At 39.7% G+C, this 22848-nt stretch overlaps 1 protein-coding gene across 1 annotated transcript; it reads left to right on the plus strand.

The window, feature by feature from the left end:
• The first annotated feature begins 4860 nt into the window (after window positions 1–4860).
• On the plus strand, window positions 4861–22489 carry LOC116174566 (zinc carboxypeptidase A 1-like). The gene is made up of 8 exons (XM_031492503.1): window positions 4861–5086; window positions 5176–5339; window positions 6404–6618; window positions 6672–6762; window positions 12538–12752; window positions 12800–12890; window positions 12938–13243; window positions 21915–22489. The coding sequence occupies exons 1-8, from the start codon at window positions 4861–4863 to the stop codon at window positions 22482–22484; spliced, it is 1878 nt and encodes a 625-aa protein (XP_031348363.1). The 3' UTR covers window positions 22485–22489.
• The last annotated feature ends 359 nt before the right edge of the window (window positions 22490–22848 follow it).

The following is a 22848-nucleotide window of genomic DNA, read 5'->3' on the forward strand; positions in this document are numbered from 1 at the left end:
ACCAAAGAATTTAATATAACTTACAGTTAGTGACGTGGGTAATATTCTCTTCTGGTAACAATTGATCTTATATCTCCTTCCTTTAGAAACATGAAAACAGATCGCTTCGATGGTGTAAATGACTTCTCGCACCACTCTGATAACGTTATCTTCGTAATGAATGCAAAATTTAGCGGAGAAAAGTTCATATGAATCGTAAATCCAAGCAAACCGGCTTCAAATTCGCGAAATTAATGCTCGAGCTCGCGATTATGCAAAGGAACAAAATGCCATTTTTCCCAATTTATTAACTAGGTTTGATAATCGCACCAATTAATTGTCTCTAAATTCCCTGCCGTGTGCCGTTGTATACAAATTTTTTTATCGCGCTAGGCGCCGTTCAAAGATCATTCAATTTCAAAGAACTTGCTTTTAACCAGCTACTACATTTGGCAATCTGAAAAACTTCTTTATTTATCACAATGAGTTTCATGCCAGTCTATTTATTTCCGTTTTTTATTTGAAATGAGGTTCTCCGATTTGAAAATGTTCCTTTGCGTATATTTTATCACCAAAAAATAAAGACCTCGCAGCAAAAAAGTGTCGACCGAGAGACCGAGTTATTGTACTAAATCACCAAATCACGCCGGTGTAAATTTCTTTAATAAGCTTCCAAGTGATCTGAAGACTATTCAAAATAAATGTATATTTAAGCGGAAGTTAAAAACGTTGCTATTCAATCATTGCTTCTACACTGTGAACGAATTCCTCACTCTTACTGCACATCCTTAGTCTTAGTGTTCTTGTGTTTAATATTGTTCCACAGTGATCATTAATGGCTTTAATATTTTATGTATATTTTAATAGTTGTTTGTTTGTTTCATGTTATGTTTATATATACACATACACACACATTGTAAGTACCAAAGTAATTGTAAGACGAGTGCAAAAATTACTATGTAATTACTTAGCACAATAAATAAAATGAAATGAATGAATGAATGAATCACTACTTGGTGGTCGCTCTCCAATGTTGTATGCTCTTCACTAAGAATTCAGCGCGCCTCACGTAGCCGGTACAAACTTTGTATGAAAATTACGTTAGTCCTTAAATAAAATTCGCACGGGAAACGAAGAAACAAACCAAACCAAGTTCATTGCAATAAGTGCAGTGTTTAATTCGCATTGGGAAATACGTGACACCGTCCTCGGATTGTTACGTCCTTTCGTGTTAGCGACATACGTGTAGTTCTCTATCGTAAACTTGAGCGACAGCAAATTAATTTCGTTTTAGAATTGCACAAACTAAGAATAGGAACGCTAAATTCACACAAAGTAAAATGTACTACGCGCACCTTGCGTGATTGAAGCCCCACTGAACCTGATGATCTTTTTCTTCGGAAGTAATTAATCCATTGTTAACAAAAACGCACCTTGACATAAGGAAGGCTACAACCGTATAGATCCTGTAAGGAAATCTCTTCAATCTGAGTATAACGTAAGGCAATCCTAATTACATATTTGGGACTATTGTCTACTCCTGCAGCTTCATATACCAGGAATATGAACTTCGAACTAGGGGAATCCTCAGTCAGGACAATTTCTAAATGATCGATGGAACTTCAGGAGAAAACGAATTAGGGGTATTGTATAAATTTGGGTTACTCTATTGTTTCCAATCGCCGTGAATTCGGTATCTTAAGGGTATCATAATAAATTCGTTAAGTAGAAAACTCACACATTTCAAACTTTCTAAACGGGACACTAAACTGGTCTCTTTGAAAAAACTAGTGACACTTCAAAATTATATGAACACAGTAATATCTGCATGAAGTTAAACAGTACCAGTGTTAAACATTACAGTATGATTTTGTTTATATCTTATTGTCCAGTAATTCACCAATCTCGATGTTATGGACGATATCTGCTGTCTACGCGGCCGTTCTTAGTTAAACTAGTGCAAAATTTTTGTCGTAGTATAACACACAAACAATTTGGTATAAAGATTTAATGAGAGAAATATAAAAACAATAGGGAACAAAGCAGATTCCTCCGAGGGGAGAGAGTGCTTTCCGAGAAATAAGTCAATTAACCCACAATTAGTAAAAGTATAAACACGAAAACGTAATTGCAATCGAATTCGGGATAAATTATTGTGGGTTTACAATACCAAAGAAACCTCAAACGGAACAAAGACTTTTACATTACATATCTTAAGGGGATTAAATTTAAAGCAGCTTGCCTTCGGTAATTAATGCAGTCTAATTTGAAATAAATTGGGCATATTTTTGACGTATTTGGCCGACTGAAGTTAAATTAGATCTTATCAGGCGACTATAAAACGACACCGCAATTCAATTGCTCCTTAGGGGGAATAAGGACGTGTACATGTAGTACATGTAGGAGTCTGATCTGTACTTAGATCGATGCATCCCTGGTGGTACTTCCTTACAAATTAAAGCGTGTATGAGCACTTCCGACGGCAAAGGCGATTCTTATTACACAAGTGCGAGTCCCTCAAGTAAAAATGCCGATGATACATTTTCTCTGGACCATATAAATTTTTGAGACCTAATACGGTATGCAGTCAATATGAAACATAACTTAACACTTTTGAAGCATGGCCGAACTAATAGTAATAAATTTTCTATGACCTTTCTGTCGTATACGTAAGCCTTCCGCGGCCGTGTATCCGAATAAAGCTCTAGGGTGACATTTCCTGTAAATGTTAAAGCTAGCACCATGTCTCATGCTACGTGATCTGTGACATCATCAACACTTGTTCCTTGCGTTCGCTCTCATGCCTACAATAATTATTCGCCCCGATTTATTGCATCTAAATTTATGCGTCTGTCTTACGTTCTTTCATATTAATTTAATGTTACAAATATACGCATTGCCCAGTTTCTTTTCAGACAGTGATAAGGGAAACGTTTGCACACGCTCCGTTCGAAATGTTCCGTTTAATGGAGGTGCAAAACAAGATAAATAAATAAAAATACAGAATGGCGTCTGATTGGATGGCATTCAACAGAAGTAGGGAAGCCACTAACGAAAAACCGTTAGAAATTGCTTAGATCTGTAATTGAATGTAACCGAAACAGACAGAGTGGTCTTTTGGTAGCATAGTTTGCGACAAACTGATAAAAGGTGAGTCCGCGCACAAATGGCATAAAAATTAAACCGTATAATTAGCGGATTCAAAATTAAAATTTAATTAAAAGAAATAAATAAATTTACAAATGATTGGAATTAAATCACACTAGTCGGCGGAACGGACGGATGAACACACTCGAGCGCCACCAGAAGATTAAAGCCTTGTTTCTGGCCAAGGTTGGCCGTTCCGGAACAGTCTCAAAGGCTTTTGCACAATCGGTATTCACAGGGAGTTAGTTGAAGAAACGGCTTAGTCCAAAATTCTGTGCGCGGTTCCATCCAAGGATGCAACTAAAGCAGAATTACGGCATACGGACGCGGTAGCGATTGAACTAACGGCGACGCAAGCAACAAAACATAAATTAATTAGGTGTAGCTACGGGAAATCAAATACAGGAGAAGCAAAGCAATATCTCCTAGAAAACGTACGAGAAAAATTCAAAAGCTGTTTTTACGTTTCGATTTGTGAGAATCCACCCTTATGGTTAGGCAACACACCTTTACATCTGAAACAAAAATATGATATGCTCTGTATATAACCAATCGACCGTTCTGCGCAGATGTCGAAGACTAGGGGATTTTCATAACGAAGCTAGGGAAAAAAAGAACTTCGCGGAAGGAAGAAGATGGCCACGAAGTTGATGGAGGGCATCACGCTTTCCTTTCCTAATACAGTTCGACCGTTCGCTGTATCTGATACCTGCTCATCTCATGCAGACTGCATTTCTGTGACTCGCAACATGAGAAGGGATCCTCGAATTAACATTTCTTCTATTTAAAATGCTTGAGCGATGATCGACTTCTACATGAATACTTGCTATTGACATTCTCACATGTACTTTATGGTTAGCATGTTATAGCTTATGAAGGTTTTGCCCTGTTATTGGTCTTATGCTGTTGGGTAAATATATGTTATTATTATTTATTCGTGTTAAATAAAATTATGTTAATGAAGGCTGGAGTAGAGCCACGCCATTTTGATGTTTCCTATATATGTACATGCAATTTATTATTTTAGGAGTTGTGTTATCTCAATTGATTGTACATGTATTTTGATGTGTTTTTGTACTACATTGATGTATCATGTTTTCCACAGCATTTATGACCTCCCGTGTGTTTTGCTTTTATGAATTTGTTTATTTGCATTTGATTCGATTACCTTAAATTTATCATACAATTTGAGATGTTTTTATTTATGTGTACTTTCTCTTGCATTTCGTTGCCGTAGGTGATTTATTTCATGTATTTGTGTGGCCTATGCCGGGGTTTTTGTCCCGTAGAAGGTTTCCCTGGTATGGTCTTGTTGTGTGCGTAATATTTTTATGTGTTTTTGTCATTTTTACGCACAAAGGTTCTGTCTTTTATTTAATTCCCTTGCCGATTATGTCTCACCTCTCAATACATACAAGAACCGATTACACAACGTAGGAGTTGTCACGAAATTCTGGTCTCCGGCGACATTTTACTTGGGGCTTCACTATTGCTGATGTCCAGTTGTCAATCCGTGGAGCCGTTCTTCTGCAGAATGTTGACCTCATCATCGATTTGCGACGAAAATATAATTTTAATCCGTTAACGCCACTATCGACCCCTGCTCAAGTCGAACCTACCGAGGTCCACAACGTGGCAATTAGTTCCCGTGTCACTGAACCTGACGATGGCCTTGAGTCCGTCTACACGCAGCTTGTCCATGAATTCGAACATTGTGCCGCATATTCCAAAACAATGGCAACCCTGTCCGACTTCCCAGTACAACATGGAATTATCACCAATGGACATCCGGTCTTTGACCGTCCTCATCGCCTGACTGGAGAACGCTTCGCAGCTATGCAAAATGTATTTGACTTACTGCTAAAGATTGGAGTCCCTTACAACTGGAGATTATACCACCACTGTCCCTGTTCGCTATCCTTTGCCTATTATAGAAAATCTCTAAGAAAGCAAAAGATCCGTATTTTTAGTCGTGGATCTCCAGCGCCCCTTCTACCAAATCCCTGCTGGTCAAACACTTCAGCGGACAATGAATCATCTCCTCAAAAGGATGCATTCCGCTACGCTACGTCGACGACATCTTGGTCGACTGCAACTCGCACGAAGAGCACAAGCACCAACTCATCGAACTCTTCACGGTGCTCGAAGTTGATGCGAACCTGCAGAACGTTGTAAATGTGTCAGAATGGTTGTTAAATCCGGTTTTTAGTCTGGTTAGGATTATTCTAGCGTACACCCTTAAAATTCTTCTTCCGATAAATTCAAACAATCCCGTGTTAAGTAGCCACAAACCCAAGATACTAATGCAGGCGAGTATGACAGGCGATGAAATCAAACTAAACAAAAATTAATATATCGGATTAGAATAAGAAATGAATAAACGGAAAACCAACTGGTGAAAGCACGTAATTCAGGTCTCTGATCTGGATGAATCACAGGTAAGTCCCTGGGGAAATCCAACTCCACTCTTTTGTAGGGAACGAGGAGCTCTAACAGGTCAGGACATAAAAAAGAATTTCAATTTCAATTGATGGGCATTTAGATTGGACGACATCAAGTGACATCTAACGTAGGGATTTTACATCCATTACAGGGATTTAGAAATAACTGTACTGCTTTACGACTCCCACAATAATTTTGCGGTAGCACCTACGAACTCTACTACCTTACACTCAATGTTCCCAAAAAATTTCTTTCTTTACCTCATCCCTACTTTTTCAAGTTTTACAAAATCCGCCTACAAAATGGTGCTAATTGGTTTCAGCGGAATCGCCCTCTATATTTCATAATGTTCGATACCAACAACTCCGCAACCCTAAAGGAATTCATCTCTAAGCTTTAATTTAAGAAGACCATCTTCATATCGTTCCAACCAATAATGTAATAAAAACGTGCCTATTACTAATTTAAAAAACTTTAAGAAAATTCGAACTAAATTATTGTGCGGTGGTTTTAATTCGGAAGATATTATTTTCTGAAGAACTTTAGGTGCGTGCAGAAAGTGAACCCATTCGTAAATCATCAAACCAGGATCTACACTGCTGCACTATTTTCAATTAGTTCGGGTAAGTTCCCTCCGCAAAGAAAGAGGTGTTACAGAGGACATGTTGCGTATCCTTGCGAACAAGTGTCACGCAATGTCGAAAAAAATCTGAATCAAGCTGTCGCATTGAAGTTAGTTGTCAGTTTCAATGTCCATTTTGAATTTAGGAAAACCCCACCTATGGTATTAAGCGTTGACTCAAGCTAATTTCAGATGCACTTACATTGTTTATAGGCCAACATATTGTACGAGGTTATACCGTTCACCTACGAGCAGAAGAAATTGCTTGAATTTTTGGAGACAGGGTTAGAAATCGGAATTTGGCAGATCGTTCGCAAGTCTAAACGCTCGTTCCATATATCGGTACCTTTGTATTTTCGCAAAGAATTCGAAAATGCGTTTGGTGCACTAAGTTTTAATTTGAAGTTACTCGGTCGCGAGGTCAAAGCGTGAGTGAGTATCTAGCGTCACACGAGTCTAAATTTTTTAAATTGTGTTGCAGAAGCACAAGTAATCATCAAAAAATTTGTAAAAGTGCACCTGCACTGAGAGATGCACCAATTAGTTTTAAGAAGTATCATCGATATGGCGAGGTAAGTAGTTCATCATCTTTCAATGATTCTAATGAGGGGCGTCGGACGATCTTTGCGAATTAAGTTTTCTTAGTGCCTAAGTGATTTTAGTAAATCACTCACAGCTTGTCAATAACCATGCAATGCATACAGAACCCGATCATCAAAACAAACAGAATCTTTGACAAGTACAGGCTGTAAGTGATTTAAGTATTTACGAAAGCTACTACTGTACAGATTGCTTTCAGATTCAAGATTACCTGAAGTACCTCTCACTGGAGTATCCAAATACTGTTTGCCTACAAAATTATGGGGTTTCATATGAAAATCGACCTTTAACGTTAGCTTACGTATCAACCGGAGGAAGTAAACCTATCATTTTAATTGATGCCGGAATGCACGCGCGCGAGTGGATCACTCCTGCGCAGGCGCTGTACATACTTCATGCGCTTATCGAGAAGAAAGAGAATAAGTACCTTATAGAAAAGGTCGATTGGATCATAGTTCCCGTAGCGAATCCGGACGGATACGAGTACAGTCACACAGTCGTAGGTACTTTGACTATGGCCCAAAAGTTCCAGTAGTACCTAGAATTTTAGGACCGGTTCTGGCGAAAAACTCGCTCTAAGTTGAAAAACGGTGCGAGAGGAGTAGATCCGAATCGTAATTTTGATTTTCAATGGATGCAAGATGGTGCCAGTAGACACGAAGTATCGCAGACATACTGCGGTCCCTGTCCATTTTCTGAGCCGGAAACGAAGTTCCTTAGCCGATTGATAATCAAAAACTTAAACCAAATCAAGCTCTATATCAGCTTCCACAGCTTCAGACAGTGTATCGCGTACCCTTTCGGTTATACGCACGCTTCACCTCATAACGCTTATGAAATGCACCAGCTAGCAGCACGAGCCGAAGAAGCCATCTATCGAGTCCACGGTAATCACTACGACGTTGGAAGTACATTGCAGGTTATGAGGAAGATGTCGGGATCGAGTACCGATTGGGCCTATGGTGCTGCCGGAATCGACTTGTGCTATACGTTTGAATTGCCAGGTGGTGGCACCAGGGGATTCGATTTACCTGCGAGTGCGATCCCAACTGTTGTTACGGAAGTGTTTGCTGGTATTAAAGTTTTTCACAAATATGTACAATTGAACTATACCAAATAAAACGACCTTTTCACACCTCCTACACCTAATTATCATTGCTTCGATCCGGACAATTTGTTTGTCTGTATTTTAACACCTTGTAGATTGTATATACCTGCATTATTCGCTCTGAATGCATGTGCTAATTACATAGAAAGAGATAGAAAGTTATCTCAAATTTTCACTAATACATGTGAAGGTATGTGAATTTCAATTATTTTTATGTGGTTCGAATTTGAGATAGGATACAAAACTCGATGATATTAGGATATTAAATTTGGGGCCAAGGTTTTGTATGATATCTTTCTGATACAAAACCTTTTTTTAAATAATCGTCTTTTGGTTTGACCTTTGTTTAGTTTTGCTTATGTTAAAAGATAATGAACATCTGGAAATGGTTGTGCAGTCATTTTAAAAGTGTTATCTTCGGTCATCGCGATAAAAGTTGTTTTTCGCTGCGTAAGCTAATTAGTTTCAAGATAAGCACGTAATATTGCGGAAAAAGAAGATGTTAGATTCAACGACGCATTAATTTGTTAAGGAAGGGGTTCTGAAAGTTAAAAAATAAAATGGTTTTAAATAAGCACACTGGACGCGAATCGTGGCTTCTGTGTTGGTGGATGTTAATAATTGCCTTTTGGTTAAGGTTTTTCTTCAATTTGGTGGTCGTTGAAATGCCGCCTTATTTGAGCGTATTTGAAAAAGCAGTCAGTCTTGTTTAACTGCAGAAGAAAGTTAGTTACGCGATAAGAAATTTATATAATACGTCGTCTAAAGTAAGTAAGTCGAATTAAAGAAGTGAATTTTTTAGTTTAGTCGAAGTGTTTTTCAACGTTTATCGAAATAGGAAGCCGTTCTATAAGGTATTCAAGTACCCATTAACAAGAGGTTTTTTTTTCAACATCAAAGAAACTATGTGACTCACTAGTAGAGCATTGGACTACATAGCCGTAGGTCGGGTGTTCGAATCGGGGCTGAGGTAAGAATTTTTCATCTGTGGCAGAGATGAGAATTTCTTTAGATCAGTTTCGAGCATTTTGCCGGCTGGATCCAAGAAGAAAGGATAAAATTAAATGCAAAAGGTACATGATGTGACCTCTAATGACAAAAGAATGAACTAAGGTAAATACAATCTATAACAATTACTCGACACTATCGGCGGCTCTATTAAACATATGACACCTTAACAGATTCCATAATTTAGTAATGAATATTTGTAACACTAAAAACCACTCACTATATTATTTATCCCTTTTAGCGCTGTGAATGCCCTATTGTCTATTATATTGTCTTCAAATATCAATTTATTTTTCTACATTCTTGGGATTTTTCTATTCTTCGGATTTTTTTTTATTTTTTCGAATTTTTCTATTTCTTCAGGTTTGTAGAATTACTTGGCCACTTAGGATTTATGAGTTCAATTGAATTGTTTTCCTTTCGTTCCTTTAGACTTTTAATAAATACTTTCGTTACATAGGATTTTTTTACTATCCTTCGATTTTTAGTCTCTGTGGACGTTTCAGGCTCCTTAACTTTTATGATTCTCCGGATTCGGGCGCAGGACCATCACAGATCCTAATTTTACAAACACTTTAATTAATCATAAGCTTTAATGATTTCTCTTATAGATATTTGACCCCTGATTTGGCATAGTAAATAGATAGTTATCATTGTATCTCGTAAACAAAATGATCTTATACCTAATGCTGGTTACAAAATAATAAGGTGAGAACGACCTCCTTACAATGATACGGAGAAAATAAATCTTGAAGCTGTAGATTGGAACCTTCCGACAGTCAAGAATTCTTCAACGGAATCAGAAGTTCTAGGGCGTCATTTTTTAGAACAGTTAATCCCTGTGTTCATTCTTTCTGTTAATGTTATTCAATGGCGGGCACTTACAATACTAATTTTGGAGTCAACAATCAAGTATAATCCCCTCTTGTTCACTGAAATTAACACTGTTGAATTCTTTTAGCGCGTTTAATTAATATGTCCTTGACCGAACACGACTCCTATTTATACGATGAAAACGCGCGTATTTCAAATAAGTTTGTAACTTTCTCTGGTTGCACAGTAATTTCCTTTGTAGTGTAATAAATGACACAGTCTTTTAATCTCCTCCCCTCGAGGAACTTGTGTTCAATTTCATAGTTCGCACTCCAATTTTCTAAGCTGGAATTTTTTATTAACCCCGAAAACCACCAACTTTCGCCTTTCATGAATTCCACACCAATTTGGTTAGCGATGAAAACTGCGTGGTTATTCCTTGGTACTTCCCCACCTGAATTTAATGTTCTAAATTTTTCTCCAACACTAAACCTCTGTATTCCTTATTCAAATGAGATCGCCTACAAAAGGGCTTCTTAATAATGCAGACCGCCATTTTTAATTGTTAATTCTTTTGCTTAATTCCCGCATTAAGAATAAAATAAAAGCGTATTTTAGGAGTGCAATTCGGCGAAGTGCTCAGTTCATGGGGTTTCAAGAATGGGTCTGAGCTGTGCAATTCGAGAGATGGAGCGATTCCAATTGGCTCTTAAAAATACAGTTCACTAGACGCCATCTTGAAAAGGGCGTTAACTAATATAAAAAAAATAGGTAGGAATTAACCTGAAGAGATTTATGAAGGCATTTGGTTCCGAGCTACGGGAGCGTTAACCGTACTGCTCAAAATGTAGTTTGATGGTTAGCCGCGAACGGAACAAAAGGGCTTGACCTTGTAGTTAGAATTCGTAAAGGTAAAATTTTCAAAACCTTCACACTTGAAAAGATCATAAATAAAAATAAGGTCTGGACATTTGCTTAGCAAGAAGGTTAGTAATGCAGGTATCAGTAGGAGAGAAAAGGAGAAACTCTCATTAACCCATCATCGTAAAGGCTATGTTAACAGCTTACGATGAACTTCGGTAGCTCACACGCAACCGGTTAGTTTTTAAAATTAAATGGTGTAATTAGTAAATTTAATAAAGTCTAAAGGATACATTGACAATTTCATTATCACTACCAACTCAATCGGAAACTGAGAGAACGGGACGGACCGATCGAGTCGAGCGCTACCAAGGAAGGAGGACTTGCCCATGGACAAGATTTCGGAACGGCTGCAAAACGGATGTCACAGATAACACACCGGACGATCTCCAGTGCTCTTGCGGGTAGCGAAGATCGGATTCTGGCGAAGGATCTGAAAGCAACATTACAGCACATGGACACGGTAGCCATTACCCTAACGAGAACGCAAGCACCAAAGCACGACTAAATTAGCGGTAGCTACGGAAAATCAAATACAGGAAAAGCAAAGCCGTACACCCCTTTTAGTTAACAGAATGGAAGGTATCGGACGCTTACCTTTCAATTTAACGGTGATAAAGGTTAAGCTAACGTAACTTGCAATCTAAAAACACGCAAAATATCGATGATTCAAATACGGTACGGTTCTCAAAGTAAATTTACGGAAAAGTTCAAAATTATAATAGTACTTACGAACGTTACTTGCGACGATGTAAAAGACAAAAAGATCTTACATTTCGGTTAAAACACCAATAGCAAAGGGATCGCCTTTAAACAACGGCTTTACCTTTTATAAAATTCGGATATGTCATGGAGGGAGCGTAAGAAATTCCAAGCCGAACGGCGTATACTATTATCGACATCCAAAAGCTAAAATTTCTTTAATTAATTGTGCGCCCTGCTAACGTCCTAAAAATCTGTAGTTGGTCTTAAAATCCAAATTAACTAAAAGACCACTCACAAGTTAATCTGATCCTGTTTTCTGCAACTCATTAAATTAGCTAATATTAATTTATGCTCACTTAAATGTGCGAGATGAAATTTCTAAATTGCAGCTTATATGCTCGATTTAAATTAACATAGGTAACCAAAATATGATATAATTACTTAACGGGACCGAAATTCTAAAATATTAATTTGCTTTTTGGCGCAACAAAGATAATTGAAAAATCTTGACGGGAACGGTTCCAAACGGCGAGTTAATTACAGCTTGTGTTTACGGTAAGGGCGGCTGAAAAACAACTCTAGAAATTAAGTCAATCACGTTTACCTACTATCTTCAACTCCTAGAATAAACATACACACGTTTGGCGCTTCACTTTTCCTAACAAAGCGCATCCAGATACTGGGTGTTCACGTACTGGGTGAAAGTATGTAAACTTCAATTTGGAAAACAGGTACTTCGTTTCAAGTAGCCATGGATCTTCAATTTATTTGCAGAAAATTAGTCAATACAATATCTTATTCAAAGAATAGAACACTCAACCCCTTTATTGCAATAAGTATACTCTACTTTAATATCAATAAGAAACATGGTATATACCCAAAAGACAAGAGAGCGCATTTAAATTTTCGTTTTTTATTGAACACTGATTTGTTAATAACAATAATAAGATTATGTATAAATTTGACTCTACCAAGATATTACGTTGATGTGTCTATTTTGCTCTAAGTGGAGCGATATCTATTGTGAATTTCCGAGTCGTTGATATTGCTACCAAATGAATAGGTTCATAAATCGGATCAAGTATTTTGTTAAGACTGTCATTTAGACACTTTATCTATTATACATAATATTATTCGATTATGGTAACAACGTCCTTAGGATACACCAGATAAGACGATTTAAACGTTTCAGGAATGTAAATTATACGAAGTAAATCCATCCACGCGGGAACAAATAAAACTTTTAGAATTTTTGGAAGACGAATTCGAAATTGACATATGGAGTGTTTCTCGAAAATCAAAAAGGGCGTTCAGCATCTTGGTCCCGTCGTTCCTACAGCATGAGTTCGAGAACGCGCTGACTGATTTAGAACTACCTTATAAAGTAATTGTTCAGGACGTTCGCGCGTAAGTAATCCTTAATTTATTATCGATGCAAATTGTGTTCGTTCTAGAATTGCGGATGAGGAAAGAAACAATAATGACAAGGTACCATCCATAATCGAAGGAAAAATTAGTTTTCAAAAGTATCATCGGTACGCTGAGGTGTGACGCACGAGTATTGCACTAAAGTAAACTGTGGAGTATTTTAGATTGAAGAATATCTCAAGTATTTGTCTCAGGAATATCCCAAAGTGGTCACCCTAAAAAATTACGGTGTTTCGTACGAAAATAGAAATTTATCGGCAATTCATATTGCGACCGGCGGCCAGGAGAGCAAACCCATAATTTTTATAGATGCGGGCATACACGCGCGGGAATGGATCGCTCCGGCACAAGCTTTATTCATATTACATGAATTAATTGAAAACGGAGAAAATAAACATATGATAGAGAAAGTGGATTGGATTATTATCCCCTTGGCTAATCCAGACGGATATGAATATTCCCATACAACGGTAAGGTAATAGTTGGAATTCGTATAGGCAGCGCCATCAAACCGTGGACACTTGTAGTGGATCATTCTAGCATCCAGAATTCGATTCCCCAACTTTTCAGATGGCTTAAAAGTTATCTGTAATACGGAAATAAAATAAGCTCAATATTCCTTACTTTATGAGTTGAAAGATGCAATTATTTGTGATCTATCGCAAGAGCCCATGAATTTTCGCTTTTCGTTTTTCTCAAATACAAGTGCTGAAACTAAATTACGAAAAATTTCGTTATTTTTCCGACATTTGTATTAAAATAATGACCATTTCGTGAGTTCAAATTTAAATTTGTTGCTACAAAGAGACAATCTCAGGGCAAAAGAGGTATAATTACTTATTTACTTGCATTGGAAATGCTTAAAAAATATTATTGTCGAAAGCACTTTCCTGTTTATTTTTCCAAACAAAGAACGACGTTCGATATGTAACATATTCGACGTATGACTCCATAAAATACCGCAAGTGCGTTTACTAAACTGAATGGCATAACCAAATACTCGGCGTACTGGTCCAGTGTTACGAAGGAGGGTTTATCAATTGAATCGTTAACTACCTGGAGTTGTTCTGAGTCAAGATCTAAATTAGTAAAAAGCTGTGTACCTTTGAGGTAATCCAATAAATCATCTATGCTCGGTAAAAGGTGTTACCCACATAGCATTCGATATCTTATGTATATACATTTTAAACCCATAATGTACAGGGAATACTCTGTACATCTTATGTATATACTATGTATATTCATTATAGACATATGTTTTTTATGTCCAGATGGATATTCTATAAATATACATTTTGGATGTGCTATGTACCTATATACATGGGATTATATGTTATGTATATACGTTTTGGATTTGATACATGCGTTTTCTGTATTACCGACGTTATAAACGTTAGCGTCTCATTTTCTGTGAATTACGGCGATGAAGATAGTAAGGTGCTATTATTGCAAATACAGTTCATTTTTCTAAAATCAGGAGTGTTATTCCACGAGTTACTAATGAGTTTGTTTGTCTAATTTGGACAATGAAAGTAATGATTTTTATTTCGTGTGTGCATTTCCATTGTATACTAGGAGACAATAAACAAAACGCTTCACTCCGTGAAAAGAATTTATTTATGTAAGTAGATGCTAGTAAACTTCCCGAATTTTAGAAGAATCTCTATAGAACATCCATTCTGAATGTATACAATATACATAGAATATCCTATTGAACATCTTTGCATATTGCAGGAATATTCAATTCATGGTATATCCACTTGTCAGTATGCCAATATACACAGCATGTCTGATGCATATACATGCATATATACATAAGACATCCAAAACGTATATACGATGTATTATGTGAAGTCTGCCAAACTTATATCCCATGCACATACATCGGACATGTGCAACATACTTTTCCACATTCTATGGATATACAATATCCCACGTGGAATGTACATGGTGTATGCAATGTATATAGGTCTGCTATGTGGGTAGTCTTCAACGGTGTTGGAATGTAAAACCCATTTTACATGCTACAATTCTATTTCACTTTCAAGTCAAATTTTACTGTTACCTCCTGCCTGTCCACAAAGTCTGCATATGGCCTCAGTCGCTGCACCCATCTTATGTAGATGGTATTTAAGCGGTATATGACCTGTGAACAGCCCTGTAATGGACCGTAGCTCCTTACTGTTGAGGACTCTGAAGCTTCCTTGGCTTTTTGTAACGTGCCCCTGATGAATAACTTGGCTTGGCGTTGTCCTGATACCCTCTGCCAGTGATGGGTCCTATTCATCCCCTCTCACTGGTTTAAGGATTCTTTCATGTAGCCTTTGTGCAGTCCACAGAAGAGCTCCGGCACTATTGGCTACCGCCTGGCTCCTTGTTTAGTCAGTTCATCTCTTTTCATGTTGCCAGCAATGTGCGAATGCCCTGGCACCCAACAGAGTGTGATGCGATTGACACTTGCCAATTTATCTAGATTGCAGATGCACTCCCAAACCAGTTTGGAATCGCAGGTACGGGCTGCTAACACCGCCAGTCCAGTGCAGCTTGACTGTTGACTGTCTGTGAGAATATCTATTTTTGACCCCTTCTTACCCATTTTCAGGTTTGTGAAGGTTTATACCATAGGCCTTTGCTTGAAAGACGATGGTTTTTTGCCCCAGTGATTCCGAGAGTTTGAGTCGCTGACTCCTATCCTTGTTTGACCGTATTTTTGTTTTGCACCGTCTATGTACCACTGCGTAGAGCCTTTCCTAAAGGTAGGCTTGTTTCTTTTCCAATCTTCCATTTGTGTAAGGTTTGTACTGAATGGTACCCCTAGCTTGTGTTTTATCGGCATTATGTCCGGTGGGTATTCGACCACCACTTTCATACAAACCTCCTCAAGAATTGCTGTTTCGTACTTTTTCTTATCATCATGGGGATGGTGGAATGCCTCCGCGTGTTACTATGGCGGAGTGGGCTCCTAAGTCCCTTAATAAATCCCAACGTCGCACGTATCACCTTTGGTATTCCATCTACGCCTTTCCCACCTCTCACACTCAAATACTGCGTGTCCTGGAGTGCCCGCAGTCCGCACAGGTGTAGTCCCGTCGCCTTTTGAATCTGTGTAGCTACTCTGCGTTCTTCCCGTGTCCTGCTATGAACTGTGTTAAATGGAAGCGTTCTTCTCCGTGCTTTCTCCTGTGCCAGTTCTGAACGTCGGCAATCAATCTACTTCCTACGACCCCATTCCTCTTGCCAGCGAGCCAAAGAATCTTTCCTTATGGCCCCTTCTGCTTTAGCCTCCGCTTGTATTGCCATTGGTATTACCTCGGCCACTACACAATGATTTTTTTTACTGACCGTTCTATAAGCCGAGGCAATTCTCAGGGCCATACTGCTCTGCGCCCGCTCCAGGATTTCCCTCACGTTCCTCATTTTAACTGCCGTCGCCCAAACTTCAACTCCATATAATATGGCGTTGTTTACCGCGGTATTGATTACCGTCCTTTTGCTTGAGCTGGAGCCTCCTATGTTGTGCAGCTTTTTTGCCATGGCATTGGCCTTTTCGGCCCGGCTTTTTCACATGGTTGACAAACTTTAAGCTTCTATTTATTGTGACCCCTAGTATTTTTATTGAACGCTCTGGCTGCACCTCGGCCCCCTCAATCTTCACCACTATCTGGGGAAATTTTAGAAAAACCTACTATGGCCACCGCCATGGTTTTTCTAACACCAGTTTTAACCTCTTATCCCCCATCCACCTGTCGATGGCTTCTATAAGCGGTGTCCATACAGCGTTTGGGTTTGACCATCTCCAATTCCGTATCCGTAGCTATCACTGTGAGATCATATGCAAAAGCAACCAACTTTACCCCCTTACTTCATCGTACGTCACATTCCATAGCAGTGGCTGTAATACTGATCCCTGGTGGACGCCTCAATTTACGTGGAGATCCCTCTGTTTCCAGCGAAGTTGCTATCGAAAGCACTCTCTATATCCACTAACACGGTTAGAGCCACATCTTTAGACATAAGCACCTTGCCAAGTTTGTATGTTAAACTATGTAAGGCCATGCTTGTTGATTTTCCTTTTTCATAGGCGTGCTGTTGACGGTGAAGCGGATGTTTTGTTAGAACCTCATGTCCATGAACTTGGCAGGCCTACTACAGCAGACCATGGTTCTGCTTACTCATATCGTTAGTGTTCCGTTAGTGCACGTTAGTGCCGCTGAAGAAATCGTTACTGCACAAAAGGAAACTTGCTATTTTAAAAAAATATTTGTGGGCCTGCTAACTTCATGCCAGCAGACCCATTTGAGAAAATCGATTCAATCTTTACACTAGTTAAACTAGCAGCGTTAGTGCTCGTTAGTGCCGCCAATATAAACGTTAGTGCTCAAAGTGTAACAGCTCAAAATGTTGTAAAAAGGGGTCTGCTAACTTCATGCAGCAGACCCACATTTGTCAAATTGGCCCTGTCCTAACGCGAATTTGAAGCGGCTCGTTAGTGCTCGTTAGTGCTTCACATGCGAACGTTAGTGCTGCAAGGGATCTGCGTCAAAAAGGTACCAAACCACCTCAAAATTAACCTTGACTTATTGGGGCCTGCCAACTTTACGCCAGTAGACCAACGAACGAAATCCGTTTGATTTTCTACTTTAATCGACCGGTAAGTATTAGTACTCGTTAGTGCCGCCAATATAAACGTTAGTGCTCAAAGTGTACCAGCTCAAAACGTTGTAAAAAGCGGTCTGCTAATTTCATGCAGCAGACGCACATTTGTCAAATTAGCGCTGTCCTAATGCGAATTTGAAGCGGCTCGTTAGTGCTTCACATTCGAACGTTAGTGCTGCAAGGGATTCGCATCAAAAAGTACCAAACCACCTCAAAATTAAACGTGGCGTATTGGGACCTGCCAACTTCACGCCGGTAGACCAACAAACGAAATCCGTTTGATTTTCTACTTTAATCGATCTACCAGTATTAGTGATCGTTAGTGTCGCAAAAAAAACGTTAGTGCTCAAAGCGCAAGAGCTCAAGCGTGATATTATGGATTTGCTAAATTCATGCAGCAAGCCCACATTTATTAAAGTGGTCCTGTCTTAATGCGAATCTGAAGCTCCTCGTTAGTGCTCGTTAGGACTGGATCCGTGTCGAAAAACTACCAAAGCATCTTAAAAATTAACTATAACTTATAGGTTCTGCTGCCAACACAACAACTAGCAAAATTTGTTTCCAATCCAAAAAAAAAGTCGAAGAGAATGAACGAAATAACCTATAAGTTATAGTTAATTTTTAAGATGCTTTGGTAGTTTTTCGACACGAGCACTAACGAGGAGCTTCAGATTCGCATTAAGACAGGACCACTTTAATAAATGTGGGCTTGCTGCATGAATTTAGCAAATCCATAATTTCACGCTATAGCTCTTGCGCTTTGAGCACTAACGTTTTTTTTTTGCAACACTAACGATCACTAATACTGATAGATCGATTAAAGTAGAAAAATCAAACGGATTTCGTTCGTTGGTCTAGTGGCGTAAAGTTGGCAGGTCCCAATAAGTCAAGTTTAATTTTGAGGTGGTCTGGTACCTTTTTGACGCGGATCCCTTACAGCACTAACGTTCGCATGTGAAGCACTAAAGAGCACTAACGAGCTGCTTAAAATTCGCATTAGGACAGAGCCAATTTGACAAATGTGGGCCTGCTGCATGAAGTTAGCAGACCCCTTTTTACAACATTTTGAGCTGTTACACTTTGAGCACTAACGTTTATATTGGCGGCACTAACGAGCACTAACGCTGCTAGTTTAACTAGTGTAAAGATTGAATCGATTTTCTCAAACGGGTCTGCTGGCATGAAGTTAGCAGGCCCACAAATATTTTTTTAAAATAGCAAGTTTCCTTTTGTGCACTAACGATTTCTTCAGCGACACTAACGTGCACTAACGGAACACTAACGATATGAGTAAGCAGAACCATGGTCTGCTCTAGTAGGCCTACCAAGTTCATGGACATTAGAACCTCGCTTCTCAGGAATTGGTATAAGACTTTTTCCATTCCCTGCAACAGTAACGAGCTCAGGGTGATGGGTCTATACACCTTTGGTCCTGACCCTTTTAGTATGAACACCACATTCCCCTCCTTCTACGATCTGGGCAAGTAAGTTGAACAGAGATGGCTCTGTAAGATATATAGTGTGCCCAACAACCTTTTAGAAGAGTGCTGGAAATATAGAGTCTCCACCAGACAGTTTAAATGGTTTGAAGGCCATTAGGGTCCATTCTCCTGTGTAAAGATTTTTGAGGCTTCACTTTTAACTCTGAAGTGAGGCTTTACCTGGCCTTCTGCACATATACGTTGAAGAGAAGCCTTTACTTCTTGTGAGTATAGGTGTTTGTTATTACGGAATTGTACTCGGCTAGGGTTTTGTTGAATAGCCTTCCGACGATGTGTTTCTAATTACTCATTCCACCACAGAACGTTCCTCGTTAACCTTTTTTGTGGGGACAGCTCATCTCGCACGCATTATGCAGAAGTCTTTGTAGATCATTTGGGGATACTTCCTCTTTCGTGTCTACCGTTTAGGTGATCTCATCCACTGCAGACTTGATATACTCCCTATAGGAGCACCAGCCTGTCAGTTATGGGACCTTGTGTGTAATTGACTGTATGCATTGGGCCTTACATGGTCCGAGAGTGAGGTCTTGTCTGATACATTCCAATTATAGTTATGTTTGCCCGAATTAGCGGAGTTGGGAGAATAATATCTAAGACCTCCTGTCTAATTTTGTTGGAAAAGGTGACCCTTTTGGCCCCCTGTTCACTATTTCAAGTGAGGTTTACTATACACAATTAGCAATTCGCCTCTCTTGTTTGTGTCTGCTTCCCCATACTACGTGGTGCGCGTTGGCATCGCAGCCGTTGACTATGTTGATGTTCCTCCACTTGCAGCAGTATTCCACCAGGGCCTTTGCCGAGTCCCAAGGGAAGTATCCCGAGGTCACAATAGTCTCTTTCCCACTCCCGAAGGTGAGTGTGGTGATTTCTCCTGCAACCAGGTTCCTGGAAATTAATTGAGTTAATGGTATGAAGCTGACTTGGGATTTAAGGAGCATTTCCGTCCTCGGTGTTGCTTCTCCCTTACTTTAGGCAAATAGAACGCAAAAGATAGATAGACCCAAAAGTGAGTGTTTTCCTTCTAAAGAAAAGCCAATTTGGTAGAAGTGGAACAGGGAAAATCCAACTCGTCGCGCATTCAATACGAAATCAAACCCATCAATTCGATTTTTAATTAATTACTCGGTTCCTGTTCGTGGTAACTTTCCCGAACATCTGGCAAGCGATGCGTTAATTAAGCGCGCAAAATTTGACATCAAAATCTCCTCGGTAGGTGCTTCTTTACTGTAACTCATTTAATTAGCGTATGCTAATTATACATACTCAAAAGGCTGAAGGGAAGCTCATGAACCATTTACATTAATTAACTTTATGTTAATTACACGTTTTCGGCCACAAAGGCGGCTGGCGGTTATCTCATTCTTGAAGGCACGCCGCCAACTGATAACGGCAAAACAACTCGCGTCGGAACTTGTTCCATCCTTGCTTTTACTTATTATGGAAAACTGAAATGGCCTATAAACTATTAACGGCGTTGAAACCAAAAAATATTAATCGTCCTTCATCTTCTCCAGGACTAGACCCTTCGGTGGTTACAAAAATAATTCCAAAATTCCAACAGGAACGGTCGTAGGCGGACTAATTTGATCGCGGAAAGTTCTCGAAATTACAGTTTTGTATGTAACGAAGCCCAAACCCATCGTTACTATACAGAGTGATCGATCGTAAACGTCGAACTCAACTCAGAAATTCCGGGTGCTTCTTTACAGGAGGCCGCCTTCCTCTACTAGAGGTTTACCTGTAATAGGGCCGTGTTTTGCCTGCTGCACATCGGCTCCCTGGGTGGACGTCTGGCGTTCGCTAGTTGGAAACCTGCGCCTTAGACGGGTTGTTCCGTTTGGGCTTTGCGTCCATCTTCTTCGTTTGGTCACTGCTGCTGGCCTTGGGCTTTTGGTGCCTGGCGGTCCTCTGGTTGCTCTCTTCGGTGGTCCCTTGGAAGTGCCGCGACTAGCCTTAATCTTGCTAGATCCTTTAGGCTTCATTGCCCCTTATCCAAACCTGAAGCGGGCTTGACCTTTCTCTTCCAGCCATCTTAGTGAGAGTTGACCTATCTGTCATCGTTAGATGAACAAGAGCACCCTCCTGCTCCCTCTTCAGCACTCGCGATTCCTTAGTATTGAAGATGGTGTTCTGCTTCTGCAACAAACGCTCCGTGTTCTCGTTGGTACTGCTTGGAAAGCTGGCATTCACAATAGTCGCCTTTGGAATATCTTTCTCATCGACAACTCTTAGTGTCGCACCTACCCATGGCTTGATGCTTGGCACCACTCCTTTGAGCCATTTTGCGGTGGTCTCATCAGCGCAGTTGACTAGCACCAGCCTGGTTTGAACGTAGAACCTAGGAATTGAAGGTACACCGTTAGTCCTTCCAGGTTTCGAAAGGTTTTAAAGATTCCCTCCTGTAATGAGGTTCACCTCCTGGTACCTGCCATGCAGTATCCCTAGCATTTACCATTTATAGCCTGTTTAGAGGTTGTATAGGAATTGACCGGGTCCTGTGGAACCGTACTTCTACTTGGGTTTGTCGTCTCCCTGCTTGGCTGCTTCCTTATCTGACCAGCCTCGGGTGTGGTACCGTCGGACCGGTACCATTTTTCCTTCCCTTTATCCTACTTCCCTTGGCTCATCTTCGGGAACCGGACTTTCAAGCTGGATTTTGGCGATAGCCTCACTCACCATACTTGCTGCCCCATCTGGACTTCTGCCCATGACTCTGGCGTAGCAATAAGTGGGTACGTGTGAGGTCGAACGGTCTCAGGTCACATGGTTTATGTGCTTAGAATGGCACCACTGAGTCTTGGAGTTGATCCTACCGCAGAGCTCCATACGGCAGGTTCGTATATAATAATAATTGTGTGGCGTTTGATTTTGATCGGGGAAGTGCTATGTAAGGGATTGAAAAGCCGGTTTAAATGGATAACATCAGTATACCAAACCAAACTTGGTTGTCATACCTTTGTTATCCTATGTTTTATTGTTTCAGGATCGATTTTGGAGAAAAACTCGTTCCCGAATAAGCAACGATTGCAAGGGAGTGGATCCGAACCGCAACTTTGACTTTCACTGGATGAAGCACGGCGCAAGCAAGAACCTAAGATCGCAAACCTACGCAGGTCCGTGTCCGTTTTCTGAACCGGAGACGCGCGCCCTCAGCCATCTGATCAAAACTAACAGCGAACGAATTAGGCTGTATCTAAGCATTCACAGTTGCAAACAGTGCATAATCTATCCGTTCGGTTTTACGAAGGTACGGCCGTACAACGGCGACGAACTTCATCATTTGGCCCAGCGCGTTGAAGAAGCGATACATAAAGTGAACGGAAATCACTATGACGTTGGGAATTCTCCGAGTGTTTTAAAGAAAACATCAGGTTCGAGTAGGGACTGGGTGTATGGAGTCGCCGGAATTGATCTTTCGTACACTTTGGAATTACCGGGAGGCGGGACTAGAGGTTTCGACTTACCGCCCGACGAGATCTTGGGCGTGGTCGAAGAAATTTTTGCGGGGATCAAGATATTTCATAAATACGTGCAATTAAAGTATGTTTACTAAATAAACGACGGAAACAGTTTGCTATTCCTTGTCTATGGTTAATTTATAGTTTATTTACAAAAACTTTTTTTTATTTTGCTGCTACGAACACATCAATTCAGATATTTAAATGTAAGAAGACCACCATTTCCATTGTAATTGTCAATGTTATCTGGAGTCAGTCCATATATTCTGAAGGTACTACAATCATCAAGAATGACTAGGATAAAGTCGATTTGTAGATACATATAGTGCAGCGGAGAGACTCGCGAAATCGTTCGAAAAATTTTTTCTGAGTAGAAAGAATTGGGACCCACACCATTTTGTTCAGAAATATTTGAACCTTCAGAATCTCGCTTTACGACATTTTCCCGTGGTCCTGACA

Source organism: Photinus pyralis, unplaced genomic scaffold (genome assembly GCF_008802855.1).
Source record: "Photinus pyralis isolate 1611_PpyrPB1 unplaced genomic scaffold, Ppyr1.3 Ppyr1.4_LG6, whole genome shotgun sequence".
In the NCBI taxonomy this organism is placed as follows: domain Eukaryota; kingdom Metazoa; phylum Arthropoda; class Insecta; order Coleoptera; family Lampyridae; genus Photinus; species Photinus pyralis.